Raw genomic sequence first — 12,093 nt, forward strand, 5'->3', positions numbered from 1 at the left:
GCTGCGATTTGGGTGTGAGGGCTGGGGGATGCTGCGGGGGGGGGTGTTATGGGGGAAGGGGGCGGGGCCAGGCTCCTGCGCGCGCAGGGCGGGGCGGGGCGCGGTGGCGCCGGCGGGAAGCGGCAGCGTGGCGGGAGCGGGGCCGGGCCGGGGATGGCGGTGCCCTTCGTGGAGGACTGGGACCTGGTGCAGACGCTGGGGGAAGGCGCCTACGGGGAGTGAGTGTTCCTGGGGGGCGGGGAGCCGGGGGGGGGGGGGCGTCGGGGCTGCTGCCTGCCCGGACTGGCCTCTTGCACGCCCACACCCGCTGGGCACCCTCTGTATTCCCCCTGCGTGCCCTTTGTGTGCCCCCTGCTTGCCTGTGCTGTGTATGCCCACCGCTTGCCACCCTTTGCCCTGGGCTCTTACGTGCCCCTTGCTTGCCCAGTGCTTGTCCCTTGTGTGCCCGATTCGTGGCCCCTTGTGTGCCCCCTCGCTCGCCCGCTGCTTGCCTGCTCTATGGCCACTGCACGCCCTGCGTGTGCCCACTGCTTGCCCTTGGCTCTTACGTGCCCCTTATGTGGCTACTGCTTGCCCACCCCTTGTCCCTTGTGTGCCCACTTCATGGCTACTGCTTGTCCCGCTGTGTGCCTTTTGTGTGCCCCCTGCTTGCCCCTTGGCCGCTGCTTGCCCGCCCTATGGCCATTGCACGCCCTGTCTATGCCCACCGCTTGCCCTTGGCTCTCACATGCCCGTTATGTGGCCAGTGTTTGCCCCCTGCGTGCCCATCGCACACGCAGTGCACACCTGCCTCGTGCCCATTGCACAACCACTGCCCACACTCCCTGCCCGCTCCTGCCCGCGGCAGCCTTCCGCACCCCGCTGACCCCCCGCCGGCCCCAGGGTGCAGCTGGCCGTCAACCGCCGCACCGAGGAAGCTGTGGCCGTGAAAATCGTGGACATGAAGCGAGCGGCCGACTGCCCGGAGAACATCAAGAAGGAAATCTGCATCAACAAGATGCTCAATCACGAAAACGTCGTCAAATTTTACGGGCACCGGCGGGAAGGTGCCACGCAATACCTCTTCCTGGAATACTGCAGCGGTGGCGAGCTCTTTGACCGCATCGGTACGCCCACTTAAAATTACCTTTTTTTTTTAATATAAAATGCATTAAAAAATTAATCCCTTAACGGTTGCAAAATGCTTTTCCCTTTCTTATTCCCATCCGGTGCAGAGCCCGACATCGGGATGCCGGAGCCGGAGGCTCAACGTTTCTTCCAGCAGCTGATCGCCGGCGTGGTGAGTGTGGTGGCGATGCCGGCGATGCCAGCGGCGGTTCCGGCGCGGTGCTGACCCTCCTCTTCATCCCCAGGTCTATCTGCACAGCATCGGCATCACCCACCGCGACCTGAAGCCAGAGAACCTGCTGCTGGACGAGCGAGGTGGGGAGCACGTCCCTCTTCGCCTCCGTTTAATTTTCAATTTTTAATTTGAATTTTTAATATTAATTTTGCCGTTTTAATTTAAATTTTGAGTTTTAAATTTATTTTTTGAACTTTTCTATTTGAATTTTGAATTTAAGTTTTGAATTTTTAATTTGACTTTGGGCTCAGATAACCTGAAAATCTCCGATTTCGGCTTGGCCATCGTCTTCAAGCACAACGGCCGGGAGCGGCTGCTCAACAAGATGTGCGGCACCCTGCCCTATGTGGCCCCCGAGCTGCTGCGGCGCCCCGAGTTCAGGGCTGAGCCCGTCGACGTCTGGGCTTGCGGCGTGGTGCTGACCGCCATGCTGGCCGGAGGTGGGCCGCCTGCAATATATAGGGTGACCTATGGAATGCGTAAGGTGGGGGGATGCGTGACGCGCTCGAGGGACGTATGGGGAACGCGGGGGGGCGGCGAAGGGCATCAGGGGTGCACCTGAAGTGAGAGGGGGTGTGCGTATGGAACGTATAGGGGGAGGCGTGGGGAGGGGGCCCGTACGCGGTGCCGGGGGGGACGTATGGAACGTCCGGGGGGAGGGGTGTGTGAAATGCAGAGGGGGGATGCACGGGATGCGTAGGGGAGACGCAGAATGCACAGAGGGGGACATATGGCGCGTGGCAGGGGCGTATGAAACACCTGAGGGGGAGGTATGGAAGGCGCAGGGGGACGTAAGGCGCAGAAAGGGAACACGTGAGGTGCCCGAGGGGTGTGTGAGGGCTGCGGGGGAGGTATGGGGTGCACGGGGGGAATGCACGAGGTGCAGCGCCCGCTGCCTGGCGCAGAGCAGAGACGCCTCGCACAAAAACCACCGCGCTGTCGTACTCGGTGCCGCTGCGCGCTTGTGCACGCCGCAGGGTGTTTGCACGCTGCAGGGCTTTTGCACGTTGCAATACTTTTGCACGTCGCAGGGTTTCGCGCGTTGCAGACCTTTGCACGCCGCGCACCTTTGCACGTCTCCTTTTAAAACCACGCAGAACCGGTCTTTCTTACCCCCCTTGCAAAAACTCTCGGTGCAAATCTTGCCGCGCTGCCTCCTCGGCTGCATTTTGCCCCCCCTTTCCGTTTTCCTTCTGCGCCGGGTTTTCCCTGCCGGCAGAGCTGCCCTGGGACCAGCCCAGCGATAGCTGCCAGGAATACAGCGACTGGAAGGAGAGGAAAACCTACCTCCCGCCTTGGAAGAAGATCGATTCGGCACCTTTGGGTAAGCAACCGGCACCCGGCGGCGCCCGATGCCGCACCGGCGGTCGCCGTTTCCATCGCCCGTCTCCCCCAGCTTTGCTGCACAAGATCCTGACGGAGAGCCCGACGGCGAGGATCACCATCCCCGACATCAAGAAGGACCGGTGGTACAGCAAACCCCTGAAGAAGGGTAAGGCGCTGCCGGGGAACGCGCTCGCCCCCCTCCAGTTTTGGGGAGGGGGGGCTGGGGTGTGTTATTGGGCGTCTCGTCCCTTTGCAGGCGTCAAACGGGCTCGCGTGTCCTCGGGGGGGGTCACCGACTCCCCCAGCGGTTTCTCCAAGCACGTGCGATCCGATACGGATTTCTCGCCGGTGAAGAGCGCGCTGGGGTGAGCCGCCGCTTCCCTTTGCGTCGCCCTCCGCCGCGAGTCGCTTCGTCGCCGTTCGTTCCGCTGGGGTCCGCGGCTCCGGGAGCTTTGTGTGCCGCGGGGTTCTCTTCCCCTGGGTTTTCAGCGGGAAGCGCGCGAGCTCGTGTTTACCGCAAAATCCCGCAAAAACCCCGAAGCGGCGCGACTCCCACGCTCGAACGCCTCCCGCTTTTCCCCATCCTCGCGCTCTCTCCTTCGCCCTCGCGTCCCTAACGTCCCGTCTCCCCTTGCAGCGAGGAGAAGGCGAGTTACTCCACGTCGCAGCCGGAACCCGGCACTGGCGGGGCGCTCTGGGACAGCGGGGCGGCCAGCATCGACAAGCTCGTGCAGGGCATCAGCTTCTCCCAGCCCGCCTGCCCCGACCACATGCTGGTCAACAGCCAGCTCCTCGGCACCCCGGGGTCCTCCCAGGTGCTGCACGGGGGGGCCGGGGTGCAGCTTTGCAGCGTTTATAGCATCGGGGTGCAACTTCGCAACATCGGGGACGCGGCTTTGCAATGTTTTTCGTCTTGTATTGCAGCTTTGCGAGGTTTATCATCTCAGGAGGCAGCTTTGCAGTGTTTGGGGGGCAGCTTTGCAGCGTTTATAGTATCAGGATGCAACTTTGCAATATTTATCACCTTGGGGTGCAACTCTGCAGCGTTTATAATCTCGGGGTGCAAATTCACATCATTTATAGTATCAGGATGCAACTCTGCGACCTTTGGGGCGCTGCTTTGCAGTATTTACAGGATCAGGATGCAGCTCTGCCGTATTTGGGATGCAGATTGCATCCAGTTTATAACATCAGGATCCAACTTTGCAGCATTTATTATATTTGGGATGCAACTTGGCTTTATATGTATAAGATTAAGAAGCAACTTTGCAATATTTATAGTATTGGGGAGCAACTTTGCAATATGGGGGGTGCTGCTGTGCAGGTTTTATAACATTTGGGGTGCAACTTGGCAATATTTCGAATGCAGCTTTGCAGCCTGGGAGATGCAACTCGCAGCGTTTACCATCAGGGGGTGCAGCTTTGCAATATTTATCCTCTCAAGGCCGGGATTTTGCAGAGCTGGGGCTGCAGCTTTGCGGGACTTGTAACTTTTGCAACCGTTTTTTTGGGGGCGGCAGAGCCCGTGGCAGCGGCTGGTGAAGCGGATGACGCGGTTCTTTACCAAACTGGACGCCGACGGCTCTTACCGCGCCCTGAAAGAGGTCTGTGAGAAGATGGGGTACGGCTGGAAGAAGAGCTGCACGAACCAGGTAGGGAGTGGGGTGCAAAATCGTGGGGTGGGACCCCCCCGGGGTGGGACACACACACACACACACACACACTGTTGCATCTGCAAATAATCCGGGGGACCCCCCTTTCGCTGCCGTTTTGCAGGTCACCATCTCGACCACGGACAGGAGGAACAACAAACTCATCTTCAAGGTGAACCTGGTGGAGATGGAGAGCAAGATTTTGGTGGATTTTCGCCTCTCCAAGGTGAGCGGGGGGGGCAGGGTGGGCGCATGGTGGGTGCGAGGTCTTGCGAGACCGTGCAAGGGGATGCAGGACTGTGCAAGGGGATGGTGGTGGGTGCAAGGTGATGCAAGATGGGCGCAGGGCAGCACCCAGTGGGGGCAAGGTGGTGCAAGGCAGTGTCTGGGGGGGGTGCAAGGGGTGCAGGGCTGTGGGTGCTCAGCGGGTGCAAGGAAACACAGGGCAGTGCCTGGAGGGTACAGGGTGTGTGCACGGTGGGTGCAAGGCAATGCAAAGTGGTGGGTGCACGGTGGGTGCACGGTGGATGCAAGGGGGTGCACAGCAGTGCAAGGAGGTGCACGGTGAGTGCAAGGTGGTGCACAGCAGTGCAAGGGGGTGCAAGGTGATGCACAGCAGTGCAACGGGTGCACGGTGGGTGCAACGGGGTGCACAGCAGTGCAAGGGGTGCACGGTGGGCGCGTGGTGGTGCAGGGCCCCCGCAATCCCCCACCTCTCCCTGCACAGGGGGACGGCCTGGAGTTCAAGCGGCATTTCCTGAAAATCAAGGGCAAGCTCAGCGACATCGTCAGCACCCAGAAAGTCTGGCTGCCCGCCACCTGAACCCCCTGCACCCTACCTGCCGCCTCCTCCTCCTCTTCTTCCTCCTTTTTCCTCCTCTTCCTCCTGGCGGGGCTCCCGCGGCAGCACCCAAACGCCGTGAAGGCGACCGACCGCGCGCTTCAGATTTTAAAGGTTCAATAAAGCCCTTGGGGGGGGGAGCGAAGCGATGCCGCTTGCTGCAAGGGGGAGGTTGCGATGGGTCCCATCCTGCCACGGCCAACGCAGGGTGCTGGGCTGGCCTGATGGGGGGGTGGGCCCTGGGGTGCTCCATAACCCAGCAGTTAAAAAATGTTAAATAAAATAGAGCAATTAGGGATGAATTCCCACCCCCCAGCTTATTTTCACCCCAAAACGGGGCACCGGCAGCATTTTGCCTCGTTACCCAAATTAACACCGCTCGGTCCAGCCCAGCCCCCCTGCTGGCACCAGCGTTTTGCCCCAAACCTTGAGATTTGCAGCCAAAAAAACCTCCCTGGGGGTGCGGGGGGGCCGCTCTGCAGCGGTGCTATATAATAACCCATTTTACTCTGTATTTTAGGGGGCGTTTTGGGTGCAATACAGTGCGCTTTTTTTGCCCTTTTTTTTTTTTTTTTTTCATTTTGGGGGGGGTTCTCAACGAGCGTGGGGCTCGTTCACTCTGAAACCTACTGATGGTGCAGCATTGCTCAGCCAACATAAATCGCGCTCCGGGATCTCTGTGGAGCTGTGTCGCCCTAAACCAGCCCCTTACACCCCCCCCCAAGATTTTGGGGGCTGACCCCCGCCCTGCCCTGTCTCAGGACAGCGGCTGCCCTCATTTTTCAACCTCTCTAATTGCTTTTCGGAAGGGCTAACGAGCAGAGAGCTGCCAGGGGTTGTTAGCACTGGAGCGAGAGAGGAGAGCTAGGGATTAACCCCTTCCCCCCCCCCCCAAAAAAAAGCATCCCCCCACAAACACCCACCCTGGGGTGCAAACCCTGAGACATCTCCACCGTTTCTCCCCAAAGCTGTATCAGAGTTTAATTACTGGGGTAGAAAACACTCTTTTTATTTGTTTTCCCCTTTTTTTAATTTTTTTTTTAATATCCCTTTCCCTAGCTTCCCCCCCCCCGGTGGGAACCCCCCTTCGGCGAAGCAATTAGCGGCGATTTTTTAATTGTATATTTATATTGCAGCCAGGGAGCGAGACCCCGGCGGCAGGCGAGGGGGAAGCAGGAAGACGCCGCCTCTGACCTTGTTTGCTTTTCAACCAGGATTAAGCGTTTTTAATTGTCCCAGAGATCACAGATTGCAGCCGGGGGGATAATTAGGCTGAATACAGGGTTTTCTGGTTCACTCCCCCCAGGAATTTATATTTCTAAGGGAAAAAAAAAACATAAAAGCTTTGGGAATGCCTTGGGAGTTAAGGTTTTTTGGGGGGGTGTGAGGCTGGACACAACTCATTACATGAGTGGGTGTCACCTTTGCAGGCTGCAAGGGGAAAATTCTCCCTTTTAGCAACAAATGATTTTTTCAACTTTTACCTGCCGTAAATAGGTTATTTTGAGGGGGGGGTCACAGAGCACATTCCACCCCCCCGGGATGCTTCGGCAGAGACCGCGTGCCGCTCACGCTCCGCCTTGGTCTCGCGCGTTATCCCACGGGAATTATTTTCAACCCCTAAAAATTAGGGTTGAATATAATCCCGGGGGGAGGATTTATTTTTCATTTTGGGGGTTTGAGGGGGAAATTCTAGGGGGATAAAAGGTTTATTTTAAAATCTCTCCGGGTAAAACGGGGCTGCGTGGAGCCGGGTCCCTGAAAGCGCCCATTGTGTGGCCCCGCTGGGGACAAGGCGCTCTCAGAGAGGCACCGGAGCGTGCAAAATGCCTTAAACCAACATTATCGCCGGCGCGGGCAGCCGGGCCAGGCGGGGGCAGCTTCTTCCCCCCTCCCCAAAATCGGAAATTCGCGGTGCTGCGGGTGATTTTGCCGTCCCTCGGGCTCCTCGCGGCATCCTGGGCGTGGGATGTGGGATGCGGGGTTTGGGCTTGCGGTGATGGGGGACTTGGGATGGGGATGGAGAGGGAGGATTTAGGATGCAGATGCGGGACAGGAGTTAGGATGGAGACGGAGAATTTGGGGTGGGGATGTGGGATTCAGGATGTAGATGCAGGTTGTGGGATGGAGGATACAGAGGTGGGACGTAGGATTTAGGATGCAGATACGGGATAAAGGATTTAGGATGTAGATGCGGGATGGAGGATTTAGGATGCAGATATGGGATGGAGGATTTAGGATGTGGGTGCTGGATGGGGATGGAGGATTTGGGCTGCAGATGTATTTAGGACATGGGATGTGGGATTCGGGATGCAATTACAGGATTTAGGAAGCGGATGCGGGATGGAGGATTTAGGCTGTGGACACAGGTTCCCAGATGGAGGATGCAGAACATGGGACTGGGGATGCAGAAGTGGGATTTGGGATACAGGAAGGGGGGTTCAGATGGGGAATGGAGGATTTAGGATGCAGATGCGGGTTTCCGGACGTGGGACACGGATGCAGGACACAGGAGAGGAGCTGCAGAAGCAGGATTTGGGGTGCAGAGGTGGGATTTAGGACACGGAGATGGGATGCGGGTGCAGGACAAGGGCTGGTCCAGCCCCAGAGCATCGCGGCGCAGACTCGCCCGCGCACGGGGATCTTGCGGCACCCCCGGAGCTGAGGAGTGCGTGCAACCAGCCGGGAAGTGCAGATTTCCAAGGAAAAAATGATGGCTTTGGAATCTCCTACGGGGCTTTCGCTGCTCGTCCCCCATCTGGGAGGCAGAGCCCAGCCGCGTGGTCACATCTGCCCGCCAGATGTGGCAGGATGGTGATCTGGGGAGGGGACGGAGCCCCCGCAGATGGGGAAACCTCCCTGTGCCCCCCACGCGGCCCGTTTGGGAACGCCGCCCTCCCGTATCCCACCTGCTCCGGAGAAACACCCGGATGGGACCAGGAAGGAGGGATGGAGCTGACCCGGCCTCGCAAATTATTTTAATTGCAATTAAGCTTTTGTCCTGTGATTGGGGGGCAGGGGGGTGATGGGGATGGCAGCAGGACGGGGGCACGGATGTGGGGTGCAGGAGGTGGGATGGAGATGCGGGATGCAGATGCAGGGTTTGGGGTGCAGGATGGGGGATGTGGGTGCAGGATGCAAAATCGGGGCAGGATGCAGCCGCAGGTTGTGAGAAGTGGGGTACAGGGTGGAGGACGTGGGATGAAGGGTGCAGATACAGGACACGGGGTGCGGGTGCAGGGCTCAGGGTGCAGGTGCAGGATTTGGGATGCAGGATGCAGCTCCAGGATGTGAGAAGTGGGGTGCAGGGTGCAGGATCCAGGGCGCAGGTTGTGGGTGCAGATGTGGGACGCAGGGCGCAGCTGCAGCTCCAGGAAGGCGATGCACCGCTTTGAGCAGGGGAAAATGGCAGAAACGTTTCCCCATCTGTTTTTTAAGGGCAAATATGGAATTTTCCTGCTAACATCAACCTTTTGGGGACTGGCAACCCAACGGATTTGCTCCTTGCAGAACCATTTCTGTTTGCAGAACTGCCTCCATCAGCTCAGTTTCTCCAGCACAGCAAATATTAATTTAAGGGGGGGGGGGGAAGAAGAAGAAACTAAAACTGGCACAATTCCATCTGAAAACACCCAAAATCTAGCCTTTCCCTTTCTAAATCAATGTCTCCCTCCTTTCTCCTCATCGTTTCCCACTGTGGAGGTGCCGGAGGGGCTGGATTTTTAACTGAGGAGATGTTTTAGCTCTTGCAATAAACCATCACAGCAGCCTCAGGGAGGCCGCCACGTTAATAAAAGCAAAAATGCAGAGGAGTGTTAAGAAAACTCCTGCAAAAACCCCTTCCAGAAAACATCGCGGGCAACGTCGGCTTTTTATTTGGGCTTTTTTTTTTTTCCCCCCCTTCTTATTCCATCGGGGACATGAGTTTTGCAGGATGGATGCTGCAAGGTGGGTTTTTGCAGCAGGTTTGGCCCCTGGATCCTCCTGCCAGCGGCAGGGAGGGGATTTTGCAGGTGAAAACCTGGAATTTGCAAGTTAAAACTGGAATTTGCAGGTTTAAAACCTGCAAATATCCCCCAAAATTGGGGAATTGGCAGCGTGGATGCAGCCCGGTGGAGATGCCGGGGCTATGGGTGAGAGGCCCCGTCGGTGCCTCTCGCCCTGCAGGCAGGAGAGGGAGAAAAATGCTTTAAAAAGGTAAAAAAAAAGGCTCCAAACCAGGCAGGCTGAGGTCATTTTTTTGGCGAGGAAGTCAGCTCCTTCGAAATGCCTCCGGGTCGGGTTTAATATCAGCAGAAACATTCTTGGGCAGGGTGGGGAGAAAGTGCTGCTCTTGCTGGTGGGAGCGAACCCCAAGAACCCCAAAGCACCCCAAAAAAGAACCCCTCAGCTGCTTCGCACCCTCCAGGCGTGGAGCAAGCTGAGCGTCGGGGTGGGGAGAAGAGCGAAACCAGCCCATGAAGGGAAAAAACATCCCCCCCCCTCGCCCCGGTGTGGGGAACTGAACCTTTAAGCAGCTTTCGAGCATCGTTTGGCCCCTGCGGGGATTTTGGGGATGCGGAGAGGAGGAAAGCGAGGGGTCTGGCGAGGAAAATGCATTTTTTTCCCATTATCCTGGCGGGTTTTATCTCGTTGCTTCATTCCCTCCTTGATTTAGCATCATCTCGCCGGGCTCAGCACCCACCAAACACTCACCTTGGGCAAAGGCATTTGGGTGCCAGGAGCATACCCCGCTGGAAAACATCAAAAAAGGGGAGAAAAAACTAAATTGATTGCATCTGCCGTGCTTTGCTTGGAGGGCTGAGCAGCTTGGGGACCTTTCGGTGCCTCGCCGCGAGCCCTCGGCCGCCCTGTGAAGCTGTTCGGGCTTTTCCAGCGATTTAGCACATCAGGAGGGTTATGGTTTGGCCGTGTTTATTTTGCTAAACCTCACAAAGCCATAATAGAGCTGGGGGGGCGGGACGGAGGAGGCGGGGAGATGCACTGAAAGGTTATTAAAAAAGAAAAAAAAAAGGGGGGGGGGAGAAAAAAGAAAACCCAGCGGCTGAAGGAGGAAAATGTGTTTGGGATTGCAGCGGGGGGCTGCAGCTGCGGAGCAGCTGTGGGTGGGGATGCGGCAGGGATGCGGCAGGGATGCAGGGATGCGGCAGGTATCAGGGATGCAGCAGGGATGCAGGGGTGCAGCAGGGATGCTGTGGGTAGCAGGGATGCGGCAGGGATGCAGCAGGTATCAGGGGTGCTGAAGGGATGCAGCAGGGATGCAGGGATACAGCAGGTATCGGGGTGCAGCAGGGGTGCTGTGGGTGGCAGGGATGTGGCAGGGATGCAGCAGGGATGCAGGGATGCGGCAGGTATCGGGGATGCAGGGGTGCAGCAGGGGTGCAGCAGGGATGCTGTGGGTAGCAGGGATGTGGCAGGGATGCAGTGGGTGGCAGGGATGCAGCAGGTATCAGGGGTGCTGCAGGGATGCTGTGGGTGGCAGGGATGTGGCAGGGATGCAGCAGGTGGCAGGGATGCGGCAGGGATGCAGCAGGTATCAGGGGTGCTGCAGGGATGCAGCAGGGATGCAGGGATGCAGCAGGTATCAGGGGTGCATCAGGGATGCTGTGGGTGGCAGGGATGTGGCAGGGATGCGGCAGGGATGCAGCGGGTATCAGGGGTGCTGCAGGGATGCTGCACCTTACTGGGCATGTGCACCCCACCAAAATAAAGGTGGGAAAAAAATTGCACAGGAGGATCAGAGGGGCAAAAAAAAGCATCCGAGGGGGTTCTGATCCCCACTGTGAGGGAGGAGCGAGGCGATGCTCCGGCTGGGGAAGGGGATTTCTCCTCCGAGCTTGCACATTCCTCCCGTCAGCAGTATTTACACGACGGCACCGGGAGAAATCCCAGGGCAGCCGGCTCCCCTCCCGCCATTATCGCCCCGGTGCCGCGGCCCCACAGCCCCTCGCTGCTTCATCCTCGCTGCTCTCCCCGACCCCCTCGGCTGGTTCCTACCTGCACCCTATAATCGCAATCCTTCCCACACCAAAGTCCCGCTCGTGACCTTCCAGAGTGCTCCCCAACATTTTCTCCAGCACCCATAGGTGCCCCGAATCGGCCTTTTTTTAGGCTGCTGGGAGGGTGGCACCTGCCCCTCTCGGGTGCAGGGTTTGGGGTGGGCTCTGCGCCATGGGGTTGCGCCGGAAAGATCAGCGACGTCTCCTCCTGGCAACAGGCGTTGGGAGGTGTTGCAGCGCACAGGGATGCTTTGCAGGATGCGAGGATGTTCGCAACAACGCACGAAGATGTTTGCAGGACACTGGGATGCTTGCAGCACGCAGCGATGCTCACAACGCACAGGGACGTTCGCGGCATGCAGGGACGTTTGCAGCACGCGGCGATGCTCACGCAAGGGGAAGTTTGCAGCATGCAGGGATGTTTGCAGCACACGGGAGCGTTTGGAGCGTGTGGGATGTTAGCAGCACACGGGGATGTTTGCAGTGCACGGGGATGTTTGCGGTGCACGGGGATGTTATTTGTGGTGCACGGGGATGCTTGCAGCACGTGGGGATGTTTGCAGAGCGCAGGGATGTTTGCAGCACACGGGGTTGCACGAAGCCACTTTGCAGAAGCCGGGGACGCCCACAGCAGCCTTTCAGGCTTTCCAGTGCCTCAGTTTCCCCTTCCTCGAGAGCAAGCGCGGCACGAGGGCCCGTGGGTTTGCTCGGGGCTCGGCCTCGCAGGACGCCGCGGCGCTGGGAGACCTGGCCGTGCCGCAGCAGCTTGGCTGGCGGCTTTGCATTCAGCGCTTGGAGGGCAGCCAGGGGGAGCGCTGGGGGCCCGCTGCTCGCCAGATGCGATAAGGAAAGGTTCGGCCGAGGCTGGAAAAAGAAAGAAAAAGATGGGGGGGGGGCAAAAAAAAAAAAAGGAAAAAAAAAAATTAAAGCAAA

At 58.3% G+C, this 12,093-nt stretch overlaps 1 protein-coding gene across 2 annotated transcripts; it reads left to right on the plus strand.

Moving 5' to 3' along the window:
* The first annotated feature begins 103 nt into the window (after nt 1-103).
* Nucleotides 104-5,659, plus strand: CHEK1 (checkpoint kinase 1). 2 transcript variants are annotated; one of them, XM_054803058.1, is made up of 12 exons: nt 104-218; nt 883-1,106; nt 1,215-1,279; nt 1,353-1,422; nt 1,594-1,782; nt 2,562-2,666; nt 2,739-2,834; nt 2,925-3,033; nt 3,306-3,483; nt 4,189-4,320; nt 4,445-4,546; nt 5,048-5,659. In XM_054803058.1, exons 1-12 carry the CDS (start codon nt 154-156, stop codon nt 5,141-5,143), a joined length of 1,431 nt encoding a protein of 476 aa, XP_054659033.1. In that variant the 5' UTR covers nt 104-153; the 3' UTR covers nt 5,144-5,659. The 2 variants fall into 2 exon arrangements, with proteins under 2 accessions (XP_054659033.1, XP_054659034.1); XM_054803059.1 differs by having other exon boundaries at nt 117-218; nt 848-1,106.
* The last annotated feature ends 6,434 nt before the right edge of the window (nt 5,660-12,093 follow it).

This window comes from Grus americana, chromosome 24, assembly GCF_028858705.1.
Source record: "Grus americana isolate bGruAme1 chromosome 24, bGruAme1.mat, whole genome shotgun sequence".
Lineage (NCBI taxonomy): Eukaryota > Metazoa > Chordata > Aves > Gruiformes > Gruidae > Grus > Grus americana.

Bases quoted from the DNA above. Each gene is read 5' to 3' on its own strand.
- CHEK1 (XM_054803058.1), top strand. From the start codon at position 154: ATGGCGGTGCCCTTCGTGGAGGACTGGGACCTGGTGCAGACGCTGGGG. The intron at 219-882 runs GTGAGTGTTCCT...CGCCGGCCCCAG, and splicing joins GGGGAAGGCGCCTACGGGGA to GGTGCAGCTGGCCGTCAACC. The intron at 1,107-1,214 runs GTACGCCCACTT...CATCCGGTGCAG, and splicing joins CGAGCTCTTTGACCGCATCG to AGCCCGACATCGGGATGCCG.